This window comes from Corythoichthys intestinalis, chromosome 16 (assembly GCF_030265065.1).
Source record: "Corythoichthys intestinalis isolate RoL2023-P3 chromosome 16, ASM3026506v1, whole genome shotgun sequence".
Taxonomy (NCBI): domain Eukaryota; kingdom Metazoa; phylum Chordata; class Actinopteri; order Syngnathiformes; family Syngnathidae; genus Corythoichthys; species Corythoichthys intestinalis.
In genome coordinates, this window is record NC_080410.1 from 27,935,873 (window position 1) to 27,959,849 (window position 23,977).

At 43.4% G+C, this 23,977-nt stretch overlaps 1 protein-coding gene across 1 annotated transcript; it reads right to left on the minus strand.

Annotated features, from left to right (window-relative positions):
* Positions 1–1,371: 1,371 nt before the first annotated feature.
* LOC130931691 (mpv17-like protein) lies at positions 1,372–14,032 on the minus strand. The gene is made up of 4 exons (XM_057860656.1): positions 13,577–14,032; positions 3,538–3,608; positions 3,435–3,464; positions 1,372–3,110 (listed from the first exon to the last, which is right to left on the minus strand). Exons 1-4 carry the CDS (start codon positions 13,881–13,883, stop codon positions 2,892–2,894), a joined length of 627 nt encoding a protein of 208 aa, XP_057716639.1. The 5' UTR covers positions 13,884–14,032; the 3' UTR covers positions 1,372–2,891.
* Between the last annotated feature and the right edge of the window lie 9,945 nt (positions 14,033–23,977).

Below are 23,977 nucleotides of genomic sequence, written 5' to 3' on the forward strand. Positions count from 1 at the left end.
AAAGAGTATGTACATAAAATAAGTAAAGTTATTATTAGCTCAGTTTAAAGTGGGGACCGAGATGCCATGCCCGTTTGAAGCACCTGATGGCTTCCTGGCCTCTGATTGGGCAATTCCGCTCCCGGTTAGCGGGGGTCACAGGTCACCACGGGTCAAATGTGTCTTTTTCAGAGGGATTAAGGCGACCCATGTGATCCTGGTTAATCCACACGCATGCACCATCGCCACACATAAAGCTACTTCAAACACCGTCTCTGTCCTTTCTAAATTCATTCATTCAGTTACTCATCCTCTCAATGTTTATTTCACTTCCTGGGTGGCATCCTATAACAGTCTGTTGGGCATTTGAGTGAAGATGTTGGAGAAATAAAAACAAAACACAAAGTTAACATTGTTTTGATCCCTGCTGTATTTTATTTAAGTTTCTTTTTTGAACATAGAAACAAACAAAAATGTCTTAGTCTTCTGTAATTCTGAGCCAACCTTGACATTTCACTGAAAAAAAGACTGGTCTTTATCATTTACTTGCCGATATGTTACCTTAATAACCATATTAAAAAACAGACATAAGTGTGTATTGAGTTCCAAAACAATACATAAGGGTCCCTTGTTTGATGCAGCAACTAATTATATCCATTTAAGATTTAAGGATTTCAAGTAGGATAGGATGAACATGTGATTTCAATAGTTTTGTACCAAGAATCCCTGTTTTGTTATTGCCAAAACAAAAGCCGCAAACCTGTCTCGTCCACACGCATCAGCCAAGCTGACGGGCATGCGTTTGTGTTTCGAGGTAGTAAAGACAAACTGAATGACATGATAACAAACACAGCAATGTGGCGACATGCAAAGGCACAAAACGGTGTCAAGTAAAATGAGCGACGAGCGCTTAAGATGAGTTTCAGGAGCTGCTGTTGGGCTCAAGTGGACCGTCAAATCTGCATCTGATAATGAAACTAAACAAAAAGGTATTATAATAAATAAATAAATAAATAAGTACATAAATAGATAAATAATAACGGTTTAATCTTTTCTTGTACTATGTTAATAACAACACAGAGGTGTGTAAACTTTTTATGTTTTGGGCCTCATTTGGTTTTGAAAAGGACAGTTAGAAAAATGTAATGTAATGTAAATATTTTAAAAAATGAAATGTATTCAAATTTTTCACTTGATTTTTTTGGAATTATAATTAGCAAAATATCTAATACAAACATATATTTTATATATATATATATATATATATATATATATATATATATATATATATATATATATATATATATATATATATATATATATAAATTGGTTATATAAACTTTATAACCTTAATAAATTTTATAAATAGCTATTAGTATTTAGTGAGATTAAATCATTAGAAAAATACAACTGAAAAAAAGTTATCTAATCACTTACTGGGAAAATCTGCCAATATTAATGCAACAATTATTGATATATGCCTGAACTAATTTTACAGGTTGGTTCATTAATTTTTTTTTTGCTTCCATTCATCACAATAAATATTTAGAAAATATATAGCAAACTACACAAATGTCACTAAAATACATTTAAATACATATTTAAAGTGTTAATCAATCAATTATACTTGAAACGTTACTCTCCATTTTTGTCACATTACCTAAAAATAAATTGGGCCATCTTTCCATTTTAGAATTAATATCCTAGCAAACCCCCTAAAGGTGTTCACGTCTCCTCGAATGTTATACAATAATAATAAATTTCCGGTTTGATAATTCACGGACGTACAGATATAGTTATAGACAGGGGTGCACATAAGTGGTCCGCATGCGCGCATGCGTACTGGACGTAGACAAACGCGCTGGCCCTCAACGGTTTCCATACGCTTTTGCGTACCGATGGCTGACCACTGTATTTGCGGCGGACACGAGAAAATAACTTCTCAAAATGTCGAAGAGGCAGGCCACACTGAGTAATTACTTCCGTGTTCCCCCACCCCCGTCAAAGACAGACAGACGACAGACGTCACCGGAGCTACCGGAAAAAAGGACTTTTGCTGAAAAGTGGCTACAGGAGGTACCATGGCTAGAAGCAAATGATGCTCGCACGGAAATGCGGTACAAAATGTGCCGTGAGAATCCCAATGTCGCCGATAAGAGCAGCGCATTTTATGTAGGGTCAAAGAATTTCAGCCATCCAAACTTTGAAAAGCACGAAAAAAACAGAGAGCATGACGCAATTAAACAAACTATCGATGTCAAACAGGACCCCACTCGTCCTATGGACAAGTGGCTGAATAGGGCGGAATAAAGGTAATGAACAGCGACATGCACTGACAAACGTGTTTTTGCTCGCATTTTACAAAGCTAAACATGCACGTTCAATGAGGTCTTATGAGGAGGACATCCCACTTTTAAAAAGGCTTGTAGTTAATGTGGGAGCCACATAATGCCCTTTATTTTGAATTGGTGCTTTTTATTTCTTTACATTTCACTTCAAAGTAATGGCAATTTTGTTGTGCCAGTTGATGTTAATCAAGCATTAATTGTTAATATAATTAATTAAAGTTAATTGGCTCTAAGTAAAGCTTGTCATAAATTTATCGCATCAGGCGGGTCGTCTCTCAAGCTCAATGAGGACCAAGTCACATCTCCAGGTCCTCCTCTGAGAACCTGGGCAAAAAAATTATGTGCACCCCTGGTTATAGAAGTTAAATACATTCAATTTATAGGCACATATATGCATGCTAACCTCTTAGCATGTTAGCAGGAGGCCTTTTCTGCAACTTTTTCTGATTGGCTACAGCACCACCTGTTGCTATGGGATGCATTTCTAAAAATACACGTCTGGCGACGCTGTACTTGGCCATGATCTCGGACCGAGCCGGCACTTTTGATGGTTCTGGAACGAGACTATTTGTCCTTATGGGTCCCTCGGTCACGTTTCCTGGCCAGGCGGGCCTGTCGCATCTCCTCTAGAGTCTTGCGGGGGTCCATGACGAAGGCCAGTGCCACACCAGCTGTGCCGTCGCCATCTTGCCGGGAGAAACAGAGAAAAGTGGCCCAAAGGAAAGCGCAGCAGCCCATGAAGGCCGTGCGCATGTGCAGAGGCAGCAAGGCGAAATTCAGCAGCTGTGAATGCGCACATATAGTATTTTTCGTTATCACTAGGGCTACCACAAACATTGGTCAACGATTATTTTTGTCATTAATCGACTAATTGAAATGGATCGGGTGTCTAACGCCGTCAATGGTACTGAAACATGACCGTTCAATTCTCGTCACGTTTCAATGCACGTGATGAGCAAGTCAGACGTGGATGTGACCGCTGCTGAGGTCATTTATAAATAAATATGCACACATTCTTTGCGGGCACCTTCTTGCTGTTACAAACAGAAAATGGGAAGTGAGTTGTGCAAATAGACAGAATGGAATATGAAAAATGAAAAAGCCTACCTGCATGAAAGGCCAGTACATGAGTCCAGTCTGCAAAAGGGGAAACAGCAAGACTATCATACTCAAGGCAAATACTTCTCTAATATCAAGGACATTCGCTGACCTTCCATGTGTTGAAGAACTTTTCCCGCCAGTCTTCAAAAATGTCCTCTTTGCCCTCTAGGAAGCTCACACCTGAAAAGACAAAAACAGAAACTCACGTTGACAGCACACAAGACGACTTTTGGAGCTGGGAATAGTTTCTTGAGAGTTTTTGTGTATTTAATGTTGCTTAATTAAACTGGCTAATTATGCTGGATTTTCAAGAAGTTTCGTGTTTTTCTGGCAGGTCATCAAATGTTTAGTAACAATGTCAGATTTCCTTTGCCTTATAGGAAATGGCTTCTTGAGACTTTTTTGTGCGTCTATTCTTGAAAGACATGTCTATCAAATTTCGTTTTGCTGGGTTAACCTAGCTATAGGGGCTTAATTTTCACAAATTTATGGTTTACGTTATTTGGAGATTTCTGTTCTACAGCGAGTCATCAAACTTGAAAGCTAAAGGTCAAATTTCTTATGCCTTTCCAAACAGCCTCTTGAGTTTTCTGGTTCTTCAACTTATAATAGATGTGATCATCAAATTTCATGTAGCTAAGTAAAACTAGCAAATGGGGCTGGATTTTCTAAACATCATAAATAAGGTTAGTTGAAGCTTTTATATATATATATATATATATATATATATATACTGTATATATATATACACAGGGGTGCACATAAGTGGTCCGCATGCGCGCATGTGTACTGGACGTAGACAAACGCGCGGGCACTCAACGGATTCCATACGCTTTTGCGTACCAATGGCTGACCACTGTATTTGCGGCGGACACGAGAAAATCACTTCTCAAAATGTCAAAGAGGCAGGCCCCACTGAGTACCGGTAATTATTTCCGTGTTCCCCCACCCCCGTCAAAAGACAGACAGACGAGAGAGACGTCACCGGAGCTACCGAAAAAAAGGACATTTGCTGAAAAGTGGCTGCAGGAGGTAGGTACCATGGCTAGAAGCAAATGATGCTTGCACGGAAATGTGGTACAAAATTTGCTGTGAGAATTCCAATGTCGCTAATAAAAGCAGCGCATTTTATGTAGTAGGGTCAAAGAATTTCAGCCATCCAAACGTTGAAAAGCACGAAAAAAACAGAGCATGTGGCACTTAAGCAAACTATCGATGTCAGACAGCACCCCACTCGCCCTGCACAGCGCTATGCACTGACAAACGTGTTTTTGCTCGCATTTCACAAAGCTAAACATGTACGTTCAATGAGCTCTTATGAGGAGGAGGGCATCCCACTTTTACAAAGGCTTGGAGTTAATGTGGGAGCCGCATAATGCCCTTTATTTTGAATTGGTGCTTTTATGTTTATTTCTTTACATTTCACTTCGAAGTAATGGCAATTTTGTTGTGCCAGTTGATGTTAATCGAGCATTAATTGTTAATATAATTAATTAAAGGTAATTGGCTCTAAGTAAAGCTTGTCATAATTTTATCGCATCAGGCGGGTCGGCTTTCAAGCTCAATGAGGACCAAGTCACATCTCCAGGTCCTCCTCTGAGAACCTGGGTAAAAAAATTATGTGCACGCCTGTATATATATATATAAATATATATATAAATATATATATATATATATATATATATATATATATATATATATATATTTTTTTTTTTTTAATTTATTTATTTATTTATACACACACACACAGTGGGGCAAATAAGTATTTAGTCAACCACCAATTGTGCAAGTTCTCCTACTTGAAAAGATTAGAGAGGCCTGTAATTGTCAACATGGGTAAACCTCAACCATGAGACAGAATGTGGAAAAAAAACTGAAAATCACATTGTTTGATTTTTAAAGAATTTATTTCCAAATTACAGTGGAAAATAAGTATTTGGTCACCTACAAACAAGCAAGATTTCTGGTTGTCAAAGAGGTCTAACTTCTTCTAACGAGGATGCAGTCGTTACCTGTATTAATGGCACCTGTTTTAACTCATTATTGGTAGAAAAGACACCTGTCCACACTGTCAGTCACACTCCAAACTCCACTATGGCCAAGACCAAAGAGCTGTCAAAGGACACCAGAGACAAAATTGTAGACCTGCACCAGGCTGGGAAGACTGAATCTGCAATAGGTAAAACGCTTGGTGTAGAGAAATCAACTGTGAGAGCAATTATTAGACAATGGAAGACATACAAGACCACTGATAATCTCCCTCGATCTGGGGCTCCATGCAAGATCTCACCCCGTGGCGTCAAAATGACAACAAGAACAGTGAGCAAAAATCCCAGAACCACACGGGGGGACCTAGTGAATGACCTACAGAGAGCTGGGACCACAGTAACAAAGGCTACTATCAGTAACACAATGCCCCACCAGGGACTCTAATCCTGCACTGCCAGACGTGTCCCCCTGCTGAAGAAAGTACACGTCCAGGCCCATCTGCGGTTCGCTAGAGAGCATTTGGATGATCCAGAAGAGGACTGAGAGAATTTGTTATGGTCAGATGAAACCAAAATAGATTTTTTTGGTAGAAACACAGGTTCTAATGTTTGGAGGAGAAAGAATATTAAAATTCCATCCGAAGAACACCATACCCACTGTGAAGCATGGGGGTGGAGACATCATGCTTTGGGGCTGTTTTTCTGCAAAGGGACCAGGACGACTGATCTGTGAAAAGGAAAGAATGATTGGGACCATATATCGAGAGATTTTGAGTGAAAATCTCTTTCCATCTGCAAGGGCATTGAAGATGAGATGTGGCTGGGTCTTTCAGCATGACAATGATCCCAAACACACAGCCAGGGCAACAAAGGAGTGGCTTCGTAAGAAGCATTTCAAGGTCCTGGAGTGGCCTAGCCAGTCTCCAGATCTCAACCCCATAGAAAATCTGTGGAGGGAGTTGAAAGTCCATGTTGCCCAACAACAGCCCCAAAACATCACTGCTCTAGAGGAGATCTGCATGGAGAAATGGGCCAAAATTTCAGCAACAGTGTGTGAAAAGCTTGTGAAGAGTTACAGACAACGTTTGGCCTCCGTTATTGCCAAAAAAAGGGTACATAACAAAGTATTGAGATGAACTTTTGGTATTGACCAAATACTTATTTTCCACCATGATTTGCAAATAAATTCTTTAAAAATCAAACAATGTGATTTTCTGTTTTTTTTTCCCCCCACATTTTTTCTCTCATGGTTGAGGTTTACCCATGTTGACAATTACAGGCCTCTCTAATAGTTTCAAGTGGGAGAACTTGCACAATTAGTGGTTGACTATATGCCCCAATATATTTGCCCCACTGTATACATGGCAGAAAACACTCAGATGACTTGAAGTTCTGCTCTGAGACCCCCCAATGTATGTATGTGTATATATATATATATATATATATATATATATATATATATATATATATATATATATATATATATATATATATACATACATGTTCTTGGGTAGCATAGGCGTTTAATCATCTATTTTTGTTTTTTGTTGTTGTTGTTTGTTCTTTTCCTCTTCTGTCTACTTCCTTTCTTTCTGTCCCCCCTAAACCCCTTCCTGTTCGCTGCTTTCTAATTATAAATGAAACATAATGAAGAACCACAATCGGAGTACAATGATCCCTCATTACTTTGCACTTCAAACATCGTGCCCTCAGTCCGTGGATATTTTTCAATTAAAAAAAAAAATCCAGGATTTGAGATCTCCCATCCAATCACGTACAGCCTCTCACTCACCCTCCTGAAGCATTTCTTTCTCACCAGGCAGCTGCAGTTTGTTAAAGTAAACCATGAGTGACAAGGGAGCTCCTTTGAAGTGGCCAGATAACATTCATAACATTTCAAAGGCCGCCGCCTCGTTAACTTTTTAAACATTGGCGGAGTCGCTATGTCAACTCATGTGTTGTGTCGTGCGCTGTTCTAATCAGCATGAGTTGATTTGTGAGGACTCAGTTCATAAAGAATTTAATAAAGAATTATACTTTGGGGAAAAATCATGTCTTAAACTGCTGGCCAAAAATATTGGCACTTCTGCAATTCTGTCAGAAAATGCTCTATTTCTCCCAGAAAATGATTCCAATTAAAAATGTTTTGGTAGTAATATCTTCATTTATTTTGCTTGCAATGAAAAACAACACAAAAGAGAATGAATTTTTTTTTAATCATTTTCATTTTACACAACACTCCAAAAATGGGCCGGACAAAAGTATTGTCACCCTCAGCCTAATACTTGGTAGCACAACCTTTAGACAAAATAACTGAACAACTGCTTCCGGTATCCATCAATGAGTTTCTTACAATGCTCTGCTGGAATTTTAAACCATTCTTCTTTGGCCGATTGCTCCTGGTCTCTGAGATTTGAAGGGTGCCTTCTCCAAACTGCCAATTTCAGATCTCTCCAAAGGTGTTCTATGGGATTGAGGTCTGTACTCATTACTGGCCACTTTAGAAGTTCCCAGTGCTTTCTCTCAAACCATTTTCTGGTGCTTTTTGAAGTGTGTTTTGGGTCATTGTCCTGCTCGAAGACCCATGACCTCTGAGGGAGACCCAGCTTTGACACTGGGCCCTACATTAAATTTGTTGGTAGTCTTCAGACTTTATAATTCCATGCACACAGTCAAGCAGTCCAGTGCCAGAGGAAGCAACCCCAAAACTTTAGGGAACCTCCGCCATGTTTGACTGTGGGGACCGTGTTTTCTTTCAAGGCCTTGTTTTTTTCCCTGTAAACTCTATGTTGATGCCTTTTCCCAAAAAGCTCTACTTTTGTCTCATCTGACCAGAGAGCATTCTTCCAAAACGTTTCTGGCTTTCTCAGGTAAGTTTTGGCAAACTCCAGCCTGGCTTTTTTATGTCTCTGGGTCAGAAGTAGGTATCCTACCATAGAGGCCCTTTTCATTCAGACGCCGACCGATAGTACGGGTTGACACTGTTGTACGCTCGGACTGCAGGACAGTTTGAACTTGTTTGGATGTTAGTCGAAGTTCTTTATCCACCGTCCACACAATCTTTCGATTAAATCTCTTGTCAATTTTTCTTTTCCGTCCACATCTAGGGAGGTTAGCCACAGTGCCATGTAGGAGTGGGAACCTCTTGGTACCTCACGATACGATACGATTTGCGATACAAAGCTCACGATAACGATGATCTGACGATATGGCGATACAACGTTAGATACATTAGTCAGGAAATCATTGTAGGATATTCTACAAACAAATAATAAACAGAAAAAAAACAAGCTTCTAGTTTATCACTAGTAGACGTCCAATCCATTTGAACTGGGAGGGTGGCAGCGAATGAACATTCGTTCATTCGCTGCCATCCCTCCCACTTCAAACGGATTGAACGTCTATGGCCGTCAGTGGCAGCCAGTGCAAGGCAATGAGGTAACTTTGGGTTATTTAAGGTCATTTACCTGTTGATTTTCAGTTACTTCCTGTTGATTTTGGGGTATTTTATGGGTCTCTTCCTAATTATTTTGAGGTACAGAACAGGAGATGACCTGAACACCCCAAATGAATAGGCAGTCACTCAAACTCAGCAGAAAATGACCTGTAAATGCCCTGAAAATCGGACAGAAGGACTGTGAATGCTCTGGTTTCGAATGAACCAACGTTCCCCGTCTAAATGGATTCGGCGTCGTGCACCGTCAATGCAGCCTTAGAGTGAACTGAGACACTATTATGGTGGAAGATTTTGGTAGCAACTTTTTGGTTCCTTTTTATTTTTTATTTTTAGACATTGACAGCTTTTTAAAACGATATCTTGATTCTTGACAGGAGCATATCGATAATCTTTTGGGATACAAAGTATCACAATATATCACCATTTCAATATTTTGTCAAACCCCTAGTGTCACTTTACACTTATTGATGACATTGTGCACAGTAGACACATGAACATCCAGGTCTTTGGAGATGGACTTGTAGCCTTGAGATTGCCCATGCTTCCTCAGAATTTTGCTTCTCAAGTCTTCAGTTTTTTGGTCTTCTTTTCTCCATGCTCAATGTGGTACACACAAGGACACAAGACAGAGGTTGAGTCAACTTTAATCCATTTCAACTGGCTGCAAATGCGATTTAGTTATTGCCACCACCTGTTATGTGCCACGGGTAAGTATCAGGTGCTGTTAATTACACAAATTAGAGAAGCATTACATGATTTTACAAAGGCTGCCAATACTTTTGTCCTGCCCATTTTTTTGTGTTTTGTGTAAAACGATACTGACTTAATTTCTTTTCCCATTGTCTTTTGTGTTTTTTTTTTTTTTTCATTTCAAGCACAATAAATGAAGACACTATTACCAAACCATTTGTAATTACAATCATTTTCTGGGAGAAATTGAACATTATCTGACAGAATTGCAGGGGTGTCAATACTTCCAAAATTTGAATACTGTAAATACATTGAACACCACCACCCCCCCCGAAAAAATGTTTTTAAAAAAAAAATGTATATAAGCTCCATCTCTACTTCGCGGATTTTGATTATCGGGCGGGGGGTTTGTGTCTCATTAACCGCAAAAAATGAGGGATCACTGTATCCAGAGGTCACGGAACTGCGGATCTCGGTCTGTTTCCGGATCCCCAAGCCGTCTGGACCGGATCTCAAGCTGTCTGGACTAATACTCGTTGCAACAACAAAAATAATTGTTTTTCTGCGGGTTTGCAGAGCGGAAGGAGGCAAATAACAAAAACCCTAGCGGTGACGCGCGTGAGCCAGCCAATGGGAGTGAAGCATTTGAAAGTTATTTTTACAACAGCCTGTCTCACACTCGCTTTCCAGACTCCGCGGGGTGACAGCCAAAAACTGAGCCGAATGAAGTTGGAGGAAGATGCGAAAAGGTACGGCAAATGGCGTGCTCAAAACTACGCAAGATTGATGCAGAAAACAGAGTGTTTAAGGAGAAGTAGACCAACACATTTTTGTTCATTTTACCTGGCGGCAGCACAAGACCGCTAAGCCTCATCTGTTCAGAGACGGTGTTCTGCCAAAATCTGCTACATCGGCAAAACGTCTCACATTAGTCGAATTTGACACCCAAAGTACTACCGTGCGTACTAAACTTGTTTTGTTTGGATGCATACAGGCAGAACGTACTAAAAATGCCTTAAGAAAATACTTAAATGCAGTTATACCAAATAAGGACGGTTTAAATACGCTACATGACTAATGTGGTCAACTGCTTCAAAGCTAAGACAAAAAAACACAATGCTTAAAAGTATGAGAGGGTAATACATGCAAAACGTATTTTTGAGGCAATGAAAAGGTTCTAAAAAAACTAAATAAAAACAAAAATAGTGAGCACTCGCCGCTTCTGACCGATGTGCGCATGCGTGCGGATGCTTGCGCAAGCGCGCTGAGCGTTGTGTAGACGTTTCGCCGCGTAGTAAGGAATGGCCGAACAACGTTAGCGCTTGTAAAAAGCAGCAATTTGAAAAGGCACTATGAGACGAAGCACGCAGCTTTTTTGCAAAGTTTCCCCATGAACTCAGCCATCCGTTCTCAAAAAATAGCAGAATTAAGGGCTCAATATGATCGCTTTATTATCTATTACTAATTAATTATTATTAAATATCATTTATTACTTAGTATAAATTTATTTTTTATGTTTTATTTACATTTTTTATTGTTGTAATTATCAGCATGGCCACGTAAAGATACGTTTGTAATTTTTTTTTTTTTTTTTTTTAAACCTGTCCTGTTCAGCTGTTTGACACAGAGAATGGAAGTCTAAGTGCCCGGATTCTGAACAGTTTTAATGTTTCACATGGAGAGTCTGACATACTCCCATTGTGATCATTCAAAATACCTTTTTATTATGACAAAGCAGCGAACAGGAAGGGATTATGGGGGGACAGAAGAAAAGAAATACAAGAGAAGAAAGAAAAGAAACACATACACAAACAACAACAAGAAATACATTGAACATCTAAACTAGTTACTAATATGCTGGTGCTATCGTCAGCGAGATGTATTTCCGGTTTACACCATGTGGGGGCCAATTGGCCAGTGAAAGAGGAGAATGGGGGTGGGGGTGTCTATAAGACTATAAGCTAAGTGATTGAAAGGGGTAGAGTGTACACAAATCAGTTCTGTGATCTAGAACCCAGTAATCGTGTGAATCTCTTATGAGTGTAAGCCCGTTGGCGACCAACCCTACGCCGCCGCATCGCCAATCCCGGCACCGGAACCCCCAACCCGAGCATGCCCTACCACATCCAGCAGCACGCAAGCCCCACCGGGCGCGCGACAGCCATGCAGACGGGCGGAGAGACCGCGCGGGCGCCAACCCAGGGCCACGGCCCCCACCCAGCCAGCCCGGGGAGGGAGGGCGGGCCGGGGGGTGGGGGGGCCATGCGCAGCCCATCCCTCCTCCCGCCGCCCAGCAAAGGAGCCACCGTCCCCCCCCCCGGGACCCAGGGTGGTCCCCCGGGCCACCCGCGCGCCCATCAACCGGCCTTCAGGGATGGCAGGAGGGGACGCATCACCAACCCCACGCCTACACCCACCCCCGCCCGCCCACCCGGGCCACGAGCCACAGCCACAGCCCCCCAACCGGCACGGCACGCCACGGGACCCCCAGCGGCCCACCAAGCCCCAGGCAAGGCAGGGTCCCCCGCCGGTGCAGGCGACAGCCCGCTGATACACCGGCGCCCAGCCAGCGACCCGCGACGGAGCACAGGGCGGATGCCCAGCCAGAGAAGAGAGGGGAACGCGGAGGCAGGAGAACGCCCAGGAACTCCCACGGGGCGATGCAAGATTGGAGACCCGACCCCCCAACCCACTCCCGCGGCCGGCAGCCGAGGCAGAGGGGAGGCCACACCCCAGGATCCACGCCATATAGAAAAAGTGTGGGACTCACCTACCACCCTATTACTGTGGCTGCCAGGTTCCCGACTGGCAGCCATCACCCAGCACCGTGATGGGGGTGTGAGGGGAGGGTAGTGCAATGTATGCATTAAAATAGGAGAGCTTGGCTTGGGGCAGTGGGACCGCAGCATGGAGTTTCTGTCCAGCCGCCCGTCCCACCGCCCTTTGCCGGAGCTCTCCTGTGGAGTATGATGTGTGTGGTGCATTTAAAAAAGGTGCAGGGATGGCGGGGCCTGTGGTGAGGAGGCAGCCGTGAGGCCCCCCCCCCCCCCCCAACAGGTCCCAACCATCCCACAGCCTTGGTGTGTGGTGCATTAAAAACAGGGGGGAGTGACTGTAAAGCCCCGTCCCAACTCTCCCCGGAGAAATGTATGAGCATGTAAGTGCCAGGGTGAAAAATATTTACAGTGCCGAAGTGAGAAGTGCGTGAGTTAAGAGGCAGGCTCCCGCGGGCGTGGCCCCGTCCACCAGAACCACCGGCCCCAGGGCGGAAGAAGCGTCAGGGCCCCGATCAATCCCCGCCCCAGACCACCCACGGCGCCTCCGCGACCGTCCACCCCCCTCCCACCCACCGAGCACCCACCCCGCACCCCGAGCAGGCGCCACACCAAGCGCCGGCGACCAGGGGGCGTTCACCCCACCGGCAAGGGACAGCGAGCCTCACCCTAGGCCCCGCGGGCCCCAAGAGGCCCCGCCAATGACCCCACTGGCAATAATTTTTTTTTTAAAAAAAGAAGCATTAAAAATATTTCCGGACCCGAGATTGTTGTAATTTTTTAATTTCGGACCCAGAGGATTTTTAATTCATGACCCCTGCTGTATACCAAAATCCATTTGATACAAAAGCAGCAGTACGGGATAGGTTAGTAGTAAGTACCTTCCTTCCTTTTGTCTTTCATGAACCATGTTTGTCTTTGTTGTAAAGCACTTTGAGGGCAGGTCGGGTTTTTGTAAAGGGCTAATTGAATTGATTGAAAATATCAGAATATTTTCAGGCATGGTCTCTTGAGACTTATTCGTGCGTCTGCTCGTGATAAACATGCCCTCCAAATTTCATATTGCAGAGTGAAGCTGGCCAAAGGGGCTGAACTTTAAACGTTTTGTAAATTAAGTTATTTGGAGTTGCAAGTTAATTGGAGTTGCGATTAAACCATTTGGTTTAATTGCCTTAGATATTTGAGAAAAACAACTTATTATGCTCCCTGATTTTGACAGGATTCTTGTTTTTCACTCACCCGTGTAAAAGACACTGGTTGCCAACGGCGAGGCGAAGCTCTGGTCCAGAAGCAGCTTTCGGAAGAGCATCCCAGCCGACTTCCCGGGAAAGCGTCGCTCCAGCGCCCTCATCCAGAAGTAGTTGAAGTTACCGTGGAAGGTGACCGCCACCACGGCCACGTTGCGCGTATGCGTCCAGTCTAGGCGCTCCTTGTGCGCCAGCAGCTGGTGCACCAGGTCGCCTCCGGCGAACAGGCCGCCGTAAAGCGTCACGTTAGCCAGCCAGGGGAAGCGCTTGGCGGCTTCCCGCAGCACGAACCCCCGCATGGCAATGCTGGAAGTTGTTTCTCAAACGCATGGGGATTACGCCACACGTAGTAGTTTCTTGCGCATCCTGGAAATCATGCTGCTAGAAGTGTGACGTCACTCATCAGCTGAGAGGAATACCGAGCTGTCAAAGTGGAAGAGTCCGACAGAGTCTGCGCACAATGGACGTCCTCAGTCAAGTGGCCAATCCTGCTATAATCCCCTGCGTGCGTGCGTGCGTGCATGTGTGTGTTACTTGAGTGCAACAGCTGTGCCCTTTTTGCACGAGACACACACAAAGGAGTTTCCAAAAGCATCAAGGTCAACGTCACTACACCAGTCCCGTCGTCAGACGTCTTACGGGGGGCACATAAAAATAAATTGGGTTTGGAATCACAATAATTATTGCCCTCCCTATATTTTGAATAATCCAACACTAAACTGCCTTCACTCATTTTGTAATCCTCATGTTAAAAATAACCAAACGAAACCACCGAAAATTTAAAAGAATAATATTTAATAATATTGAATATTTTTTAGCAATACACAGAACATAAAAACTGTTATATCCATACAACATTTGCTCAGCCATGGGTAAAATCATGCTTAATCACCAAAAATATGCTTAATCACCAAAAATATGCCAGCTCAATTTCAGATTTGCTTCATATTTTGATGGCTCTTGTTGTTACTGATAAATAAATAAATGAATAAAACTTATTTATTTATTTATTTGTTGAGATACTATGCTTACAAAAGTGGGACTCATCCCATATTTTAAGTATTACAATAAAGCATCCATAATTTGAAGACGAATAACTGATTATATAAAGAGAAGGAGAGATTTGCATGGTACAGTATTTGCAGGTTCATGCCTTGCCACACCTGACTTTTTGGGAAGCGCATTTGTCCACAGTAGCCCTTTTGGTTCTGTGAAGATTTAATTACTCTAAATGCCTGATTCTTTTTAATATATAACAAGTTTAAAACTGAGTAAAACGTGTCTGTAATGGGCCTATATTTTCTCACCTACATGCCTGTGAAACAAGCAGTGTTGTTAATTTTACTTTAAAAAAGTAATTAATTAGTTACAAATTACTTCTCCCAAAAAGCAATTGCGTTAGTAACTCAGTTACCTGAATGTAAGAGTAATTAGTTACTTGGCAGAGTAACTAGTGATAATTTTCATGTTTCCCCCCCCCCCAAAAAACCCCCAACAACAACAACAAAAAAACCACAATGTGAAGTTTAAAGGGTTTTGGGGACAACTGCCCCTAGCCCAATTCTTTACCCTCCACTTAACTAGACACAAGGGTATTGCGATAACTATGGAGGTAGAATTTTGATTGAAGCAACTTTTTTTTTGATTGAATAATAAAGACACAAATCTACCTCCATAGATAACTAGATAGTAACCTTTGCTATGTGTGGAAGTCATTTAAAGTTTTGAATCAACCGTTAAAGTTGTTAAAATTACTCTCATTATTGCATTAGTTCCCATCTGTCTACTTTCAACATGTGTAAGTTTTAAAACGGTTTCATCATTTAAAGATAGATTTAAGTCAAGATTTTGCCGATTTAGGAGCATTTTAGATTAAAAAAAAAAAAAAAAAAAAAGTTACTTAGGTTCGCTAGGAAGGATCTCTGCATCAGAGCCTTCCTGAGAGGTCTACTGCTTTAAGATGGCGGCTGTTTACTAACGCATGTCGTCCTTAAAACATGTTGCCAATGCAGCCGTGTCTGTCATTTGCATCTAGTTCTATAATATGATATACCTACCGTATCATGTGGGCGTAGTTTGTAGGCCATGGCATTACAGTCAGGTATTATTGGAGCCACCTAGCATCGCGTTTGCAACGGCGTCTTCCCCACTCCTGCTCTGCTCTTTCGTCTCCGTGAGTCAGTCTCTCTCAGACTTTTTTTATTCAACCAACTTAGTAACGCATAGTAACGCACGCCTTTCCCGCCTCAGTAACGGTAACGGCGTTGCCAAGATGAGAAAATTAATTAATTAGATTACTCATTACTGAAAAAAATAACGCCATTAGTAATGCCGTTATATTCCAACGCCGTTATTAACAACACTGGAAACAAGGGCGTAGATTTGCATAGGGACGGTACGGACGTAACACTTGTTAACATTTCAGGATGCTGAAATTGTCCCACCAACTTTTAAACAACCTTATTTGCATTATATAATGAGTTCAGTTATATAGGAAATGTAGATTGTCTTCCCATGTTGTAAGGATAGAAATGACCCTTTACCATTATTAAGTGAATTATTTTCAGACTTTCATTTACCCCTTCTCACTTGCTGAATGTGCCGGTCCATTTTTTCCCCCTCAAACGCACATTTGATTGGCTGAGAACTTGCTGTTAGGGCAGGCTAGGCGAAGGCGATGCGGACCAAAGTGCGACCCGGAAGCTGAAGTAGAGTGAAATGGTATTTATTAAAGACATGCAAGGTGTGGAGTGGCTGGAAGGGTTGATGATCCAGGTTGTGACTGTGGCAGGCGGCGTTGTTCTGTCAGGAGGCCTGGCTGGGTGAGTGTCCTGAAGGCAAAAGATAAAATCAATGAAGCTTTCAAAAACAAGAGTCAAAAGACCACAGACTTGAGTTGGCCGATGTACCAATGGTGACTGGCAGAATCATCTGGCACCTGCTTGCTGCCCGGGCCGCTCCTTATAAGCAGTGTTGATTAATGATGAGCTGCAGGTGCACTCCGAGGTGAGCCAGGTTAAAGCTGATACCATTATTCAAAACAGGAAGTGTCATAACAATAAAAGCCAGCAGAGGGGAGTGTGGGCAAGGACCACCACAGTACCCCCCTCTCAACGGACGCCACCGGGCGGCCTGCCCGGTTTCCCAGGGTTGGCAGCGTAGAAATCCCGCAAGAGGGACGGGTCCAGAATTAGAGTACGGGAGATCCACGACCTCTCCTCAGGGCCATAGCCCACCCAGTCCACCAGAAACTGGAACCCACGACCCCGAGGACGGACATCCAGAATCTTTGAGACTGCAAACGCGGGGTGGCCATCAATGAGAAGGGGCGGGGGAGGTGCAACGGCAGGAGGACACAGGTCACTGGAGCTAACAGGCTTGAGAAGGGAAACGTGAAAGGTGGGGTGTACATTCATGGATGCCGGGAGGTCCAACCGAACGGCAGATGGGTTGATGATCTTGGTTATTTTGTAGGGGCCCACGAAGCGGGGGGGCAAGTTTGCGTGACTCCACCTGCAGGGGGAGGTCCCGGGCGGACAACCAGACCTCCTGTCCCACCTTGTATTCTGGAGCTGGCGAACGATGGAGATCAGCCAGTCTCTTGTTTTTCTCGGCAGTGCGACCGAGGGCAGCCCTCACAGACTTCCAGATGTCCCTAATTCTGCCGACATGGTCCTTCACAGCAGGAACAGCTATTTCCTTTTCCTGCTCCGGCAACAATGGAGGCTCAAAACCATTACACGCCATGAAAGGGGACATACCAGTGGCCGAGCAGATGAGCGAATTATGTGCATACTCAACCCATGGGAGGAAAGTGCTCCAGGAGACAGGATGGTGGGCGGTGACACAACGCAGAGCAGCCTCTAGGTCCTGGTTGGCCCTTTCCGTCTGGCCGTTGGTCTGGGGATGGTATCCCGAAGAGAGACTAGCTGTCGCTCCCACTGCCTTGCAGAACTCTTTCCATACCACCGAGGAGAACTGGGGACCACGGTCGGAAACGATGTCTAAAGGGAGGCCATGAAGCCTGAAAACATGCTTGACCAAGAGATTGGCGGTTTCAAGAGCAGAGGGTAGTTTGGGAAGGGGAATATAGTGAACAGACTTGGAAAAACGATCGATAATGGTAAGGATAACTGTATTACCTTCAGAAGGAGGCAGACCGGTTACAAAATCCACAGCAATGTGGGACCAAGGTCTACTGGGAACAGGGAGGGGGCATAACAGACCAGCAGGCGGCTGATGAGAGGCCTTCCCTCGAGCACAGATCGCGCAGGCTTTGACAAAGTCACGAGCATCTTTGGCCATGCCTGGCCACCAGAATGATCGGCGAAGGAAACTGAGGGTCCTATGAACACCAGGGTGGCAGGTTAGCTTGGACGAGTGGCCCCATTCTAGGACTTGAGATCGTGCAACAGAAGGGACATATAAGCGATTCGGGGGACCGTTTCCTGGATCTGGATCAGCCTTCTGAGCTTCCCTGACCAATGATGTAATTTCCCATCTTGCAGCGCCAACCATGCAGGACGAGGGAAGAATGGGTTCAGGGTCACCTGAGCTTTGACATGGTGAATGCAGCCGTGAAAGTGCATCAGCCTTTCCATTACGTGAACCGGGGCGGTATGACAATGAAAAATTAAACCTGGCAAGGAACAGTGACCAGCGTGCTTGTCGGGGGTTGAGTCGTTGTGCGGATTGGATGTAGGAGAGGTTTTTGTGATCTGTCCAGATAAGGAATGGGATCTTACCACCTTCCAGCCAGTGACGCCATTCCTGCAGGGCCAGAACAATCGCCAGCAGTTCCCGGTTTCCAACATCATAGTTCCTCTCAGCAGGGCTGAGCCGCCGGGAGAAAAAGGCACATGGATGCAGCTTCTGGGTGGTGGGATCTCGCTGGGACAAGATGGCCCCAACACCGGTGTCAGACGCATCCACCTCCACCACAAATTGGCGTGAGGTGTCTGGGTGTTTGAGGATAGGGGCAGAGGTGAAGAGTGACTTTAGCTGGGAAAACGCCTTACCAGCAGCTTCAGGCCAGGCAAAGGGGTGTTTGGTGGAGGTGAGCTGAGTCAGCGGGAGAGCCACTTTGCTGTAGTCCCGGATGAAGCGACGATAGAAATTTGCGAAGCCCAAGAATCTCTGAAGGTCCTTACGGGTATTGGGAGTAGGCCAATCAACGACTGCCTTTATCTTTATTGGGTCTGGTTTGAGTTGCCCCTGGGCGATTATGTAACCCAAAAAGCTAACCGAGGACACATGGAATTCACACTTTACCGGTTTAACAAAAAGCCTGTTCTCCAGGAGCCTCTGCAAGACCATCCTGACATGATGCCGATGTTCCTCTAACGATCGTGAAAACACAAGTATGTCATCTAGGTAGATAAACACAAAACGGTTAAGAATATCACGAAAGATATCATTCATGAGTCGTTGGAAAACAGCAGGAGCATTTGTGAGACCAAAGGGCATTACTAAATATTCAAAATGACCAAGGGGAGTGTTGAATGCCGTCTTCCACTCATCCCCCTCACGGATTCGGACGAGATGATATGCAGTTCGGAGATCCAGCTTTGTGAACAACCTGGCGTGACTGAAGGGCTCAAAAGAAGGGTCAATTAGAGGCAAAGGGTACTTATCTTTTATTGTTATCTGGTTTAGGCTGTGGTAATCAATGCATGGCCGCAGGCCGCCATCCTTCTTGCCCACGAAGAAGAAACCTGCGCCGACAGGGGAGGAAGAGGGACGGATGATACCAGAAGCCAAGGAGTCTGATGTAGTCTTCCATAGCAGTCCTCTCGGGACCGGATATGTTGTAAAGTCTGCTTGTCGGAAGGGGAGCCCCCGGTAGGAGATTAATGGCACAATCATAGGGGCGATGGGGAGGCAGAGTGTGGGCGAGGTCCTCACTGAACACTGTTGCCAAGTCATGGTACTCAGGGGGCACATTGGAGAGGTCAGGAGGCTCTGGAGGATGGGCCGGCTCTTTGGCCGCTCCGCCAAATGCGTTTGCTGAGCCAAGGCATTCCTGGTGGCAGCGATTGCTCCACCCCACAATCTTCCCTGCTGTCCAGTTAATGTTAGGGTTGTGAAGTTTGAGCCAGGGGAGACCAAGGATGACATGTGCTACTGGAGAGGAGATAATAAACAATTGTATTGACTCATGATGATTTCCCGAAACCTTGAGCATGAGAGGAATGGTGCGATGAGTTACAGAAAACAGTTTTCTACCATCCACTGCTTCTACTACTTTGGGGGTCTTGAGGGGTTCGAGAGGGATTTTAGCTTGATTTGCAAAACCTTCATCCATAAAACTGTCATCAGCACCAGAATCAATAAATACCTGAAGTGGCCTAGAGTCCAGACCATGAGAGATACTAGCAGGGAGTATGAGTCGCGACTGCGGGCAGGATTCGGAGGAGGTTTGGCTCACCAGGGTACTCCGTTTTATCCGGTGAGCCCGGTCTTTTGGCTGTGCAGGGCAGGTGATTGTAGGGTGTCCGATTTGCCCAAGTTCCATGGGTTCTTCCAACTGAAGAGGGGTTGTTGGTTGCCGAGTGTCACTGGGGGATGGTTTGATGTTATCGGCAGAGGGTGACAGGAGTGGTGGAAACAGACGTGACTTGACAGCTTTCTCCCTCTTACGTTCTCTGATGCGATTATCTATCTTTATTGCTAAGGAAATTAGCTCCTCCAGAGTGGAAGGCTCATCCCGTGTGGCCAGTTCATCCTTTATTTCATCTGCTAAATTACGCAAAAAGACAGATATCAAAGCCAGCTCACCCCAGCCACTTTCTGCAGCGAGAATACGAAAAGCAATAGAGAAATCCGCCACTGATTTGGAACCCTGCTGGAGGGAAAACAGGCGGTTTCTGGCTTCTCTCCCACGGACAGGGTGATCAAATACCTTGCGTAGTTCTCCAGAAAATGCGTCGAAAGAGCTCAGCACCGGAGAATTCCTCTCCCAAAGTGCGGTTGCCCATTGACCAGCCTTCCCTCTCAGCAGGTTAATACAAAAAGCAACCTTAGCAGCATCAGAGGCATAACTAGAAGGCTGTAAATCAAACACGAGGTTGCAATTAAGCAAAAAACGACCACATGAACCCAACTCCCCAGTATAACACTCAGGAGTCGGTATAAATACGTCTGGCTGAAGTGGGGGTGATGGCCCACCATTAAATTTACTCACGGGCACGTTAGGTCCGGCCCTGGGAGGCTGCGAGAGTTGCGTCTTGACCTGCTGCAGGTCCATAGAAATTGTCCGCAGCGTCTCTGCAAAGCTATGTAGCATCTGTTCATGATTACCCAGCATGTGCCCTTGGTGTCCAAGGGCCTCCTGAAAGCCATTGGCGGTCGCTTGGTCCATTTTGTATGGCCAGATGATTATGTTAGGGCAGGCTAGGCGAAGGCGATGCGGACCAAAGTGCGACCCGGAAGCTGAAGTAGAGTGAAATGGTATTTATTAAAGACATGCAAGGTGTGGAGTGGCTGGAAGGGTTGATGATCCAGGTTGTGACTGTGGCAGGCGGCGTTGTTCTGTCAGGAGGCCTGGCTGGGTGAGTGTCCTGAAGGCAAAAGATAAAATCAATGAAGCTTTCAAAAACAAGAGTCAAAAGACCACAGACTTGAGTTGGCCGATGTACCAATGGTGACTGGCAGAATCATCTGGCACCTGCTTGCTGCCCGGGCCGCTCCTTATAAGCAGTGTTGATTAATGATGAGCTGCAGGTGCACTCCGAGGTGAGCCAGGTTAAAGCTGATACCATTATTCAAAACAGGAAGTGTCATAACAATAAAAGCCAGCAGAGGGGAGTGTGGGCAAGGACCACCACACTTGCATTTATTGAAAAATTAGGAATATTTTTGCACCCTAGTCCGAGTCACCTGATTTAGAGAATCTGCCGATAACGAGTCGTGATCCGATACCGGAAAAAAAAAAAAAAGACATTTTTTTTCTTTAACAAAAGTTCCATACATGTTACAGTACTGTACTGTTTACAGTACTTCCTCTCCCATTTTTTCCGGGAGTATAAAACATATATTTTTGTTTCTTTTGACAATGCCATAGTATTTCTGGATTATTTTGTTACATTTTAGCCCATTAAAAAAAAAAACATATATATACACATATATATATATATATATACATATATATATATATATATATAACCTGATCCTTTTCACTTATTCCGACCCTCTGAAAAATGGCCCGATTTCTGATTACGTGACCGGATTGGGGACATCCCTATTAATAATATTTTTATTTGCAGCCTATGCAGACATTTTTTTCAGATAATCATTCATTAATCATAAATAATTCAAGTCATAAATTGTCATTTTTTTGTTGAGTTTGGCTGTGCTTGTGGACAAAAGCAGTCGTGTTTTACCTGAAGGAAGGCTCCATTTTTATTTATTTTTGTTGTACACTCACACGTTTTTTCAGTTATATCTAATTTATTTATTTAGACAATGTTGAGTGGTCTTAAAACAAATGTTTGTTTTTTTATTTAGAGATTATTAACAAGTTTGCATTTATTGTGTATGTTAATATGATTTATGTTCAAATATTGCAATTGCAAGTTTTCATAAATGTGTCTTTAGTAGTTGTTGAAAACAAAGATTTGACTCAAACAGTGTATCGCCAGAACCAATAGACATGAAAGTTAGTATAAGTCAATACAGATTTTTTTTGCATTGATCATTTAGCCTATCAATTAATTAGGTTGATATTCGAGAGAAATGTAGCCCTGACCCCCATTAAATAATCTGTTTGGTCTTTTTAATGTCCCGTCCCCAGCAAAAAGTGTACATGCAAGTTATGCTGTTATATCGTCCCTACCAATGTTGACCAAACCTAAGCCCTTGCTGTGAAATAAAGATAATTCAAAACAATGTTGAGTCTGTACTTTGACTGTTTATAGCAAATATTGACATGTCCACCGGAAAACAAATTATATCAGTGAAAAGAACTATAGGTCGAATTGATTTATAAACTAATTATGAAGTCCATGCTGTGAAGAAAACAATTTTATTCCAGCTGTCGAAAAAAAGAAGCTTTGGAATGACTGATTCATCTGCGGTGAGCGTAGAAGTGCAGCTGTTGGTAGAGGTTCTCCATCATGTTCTTGAGTCGACCATTAATAATAAAAAGAAACAATAAATTAAATGGCAATTTTTTTCATAGTTAATTTAATGCTAGACCTAGGACAAGGTTTTTGGGACAATGGGGGGCGGGCATGGCCCCCTATGTTCCACCCATAAAGACGGGTATACTAACCACCTTCTAGACCGGTGGTCAGCAACCCACGGCTGTAGAACCGCATGTGGCTCTTTAGTGCTTCCCCAGTGGCTCCCTGGAGCGTTTAAAATGTCAAATATATATTGTTTTAATGTTTTAATATGCTTTCTGGATAGGAGGACAAATATCACACAAACATTTGTAATTCATTAATATTGTAATGAAGTTAAACTTGAGGCGACAACAGAGTAGTCACGTGGTGAGTCATTCTCTATATCTATTGGATGCACTGCAGGGAAAATAAACAATAAATGATGAAGACTCATTATTTTGTAGCCAACTTAGTCATTTTGATAGTAGGCGAATAAAGCTAATATAGATACATAAAGTATGTGTTGCCTTCCTAATAAGGCCTGTATAAGGCCGGCTACAGACATTTCATTTTTTTTTTTTTTTTTTTAGTCCAATATGGCTCTTTCAACATTTTGGGGTGCCGACCCGTCCTAGGCGAAACTTTCCAGCGTGGGATATACAATTGCTCCTCACAGACTGACGTCACTGAATAATAATAAAAATAAAAAGGGTTATAAATAAAATAAAATAAAAGCATAAAAGTTCTCTCTTTAAAAGCAGGTTTTCGCAATTCAGTAAGTGCAATAATTATTGATAACCGCTAGATGGCGTTAAACGTCCACATTGCTGTTCATCTTCGCCAACCAAAAAGTAAAACGGCTCGATTAAAAAAAAAAGATATCAAGGTAAAATGTTTATAACCAAATCATATGCACTATTTCAACATCTGTATTAAATATTTTATAAAACCCCGCTACAAATCGAATTTGGAGGAAGTCTGGTCTCGTTATATGACGTAAATTCGCAAGCGTTTACACGTACGGATACGAATTCATTAATCAACTTACAAGTGTTGCGATTTCGTTCGTTTGCTCAGCCACGCTGAATGTAGGTCATTTTATTGAAGGGCTGTGAAAGTCTCAAAGCATATATTACGCTATCATTGGACACGCTGACTGACTCATACTCGTACATAAACAGCGTCAAATGAGCAGGGCCTAGTACTTCTTCCCATTGGTTGAGTAACCTGTCAATCACCGGGAGACAGTCACCGATTGGCCCGCTCTGCTTAAAGCCACACACAAGTGT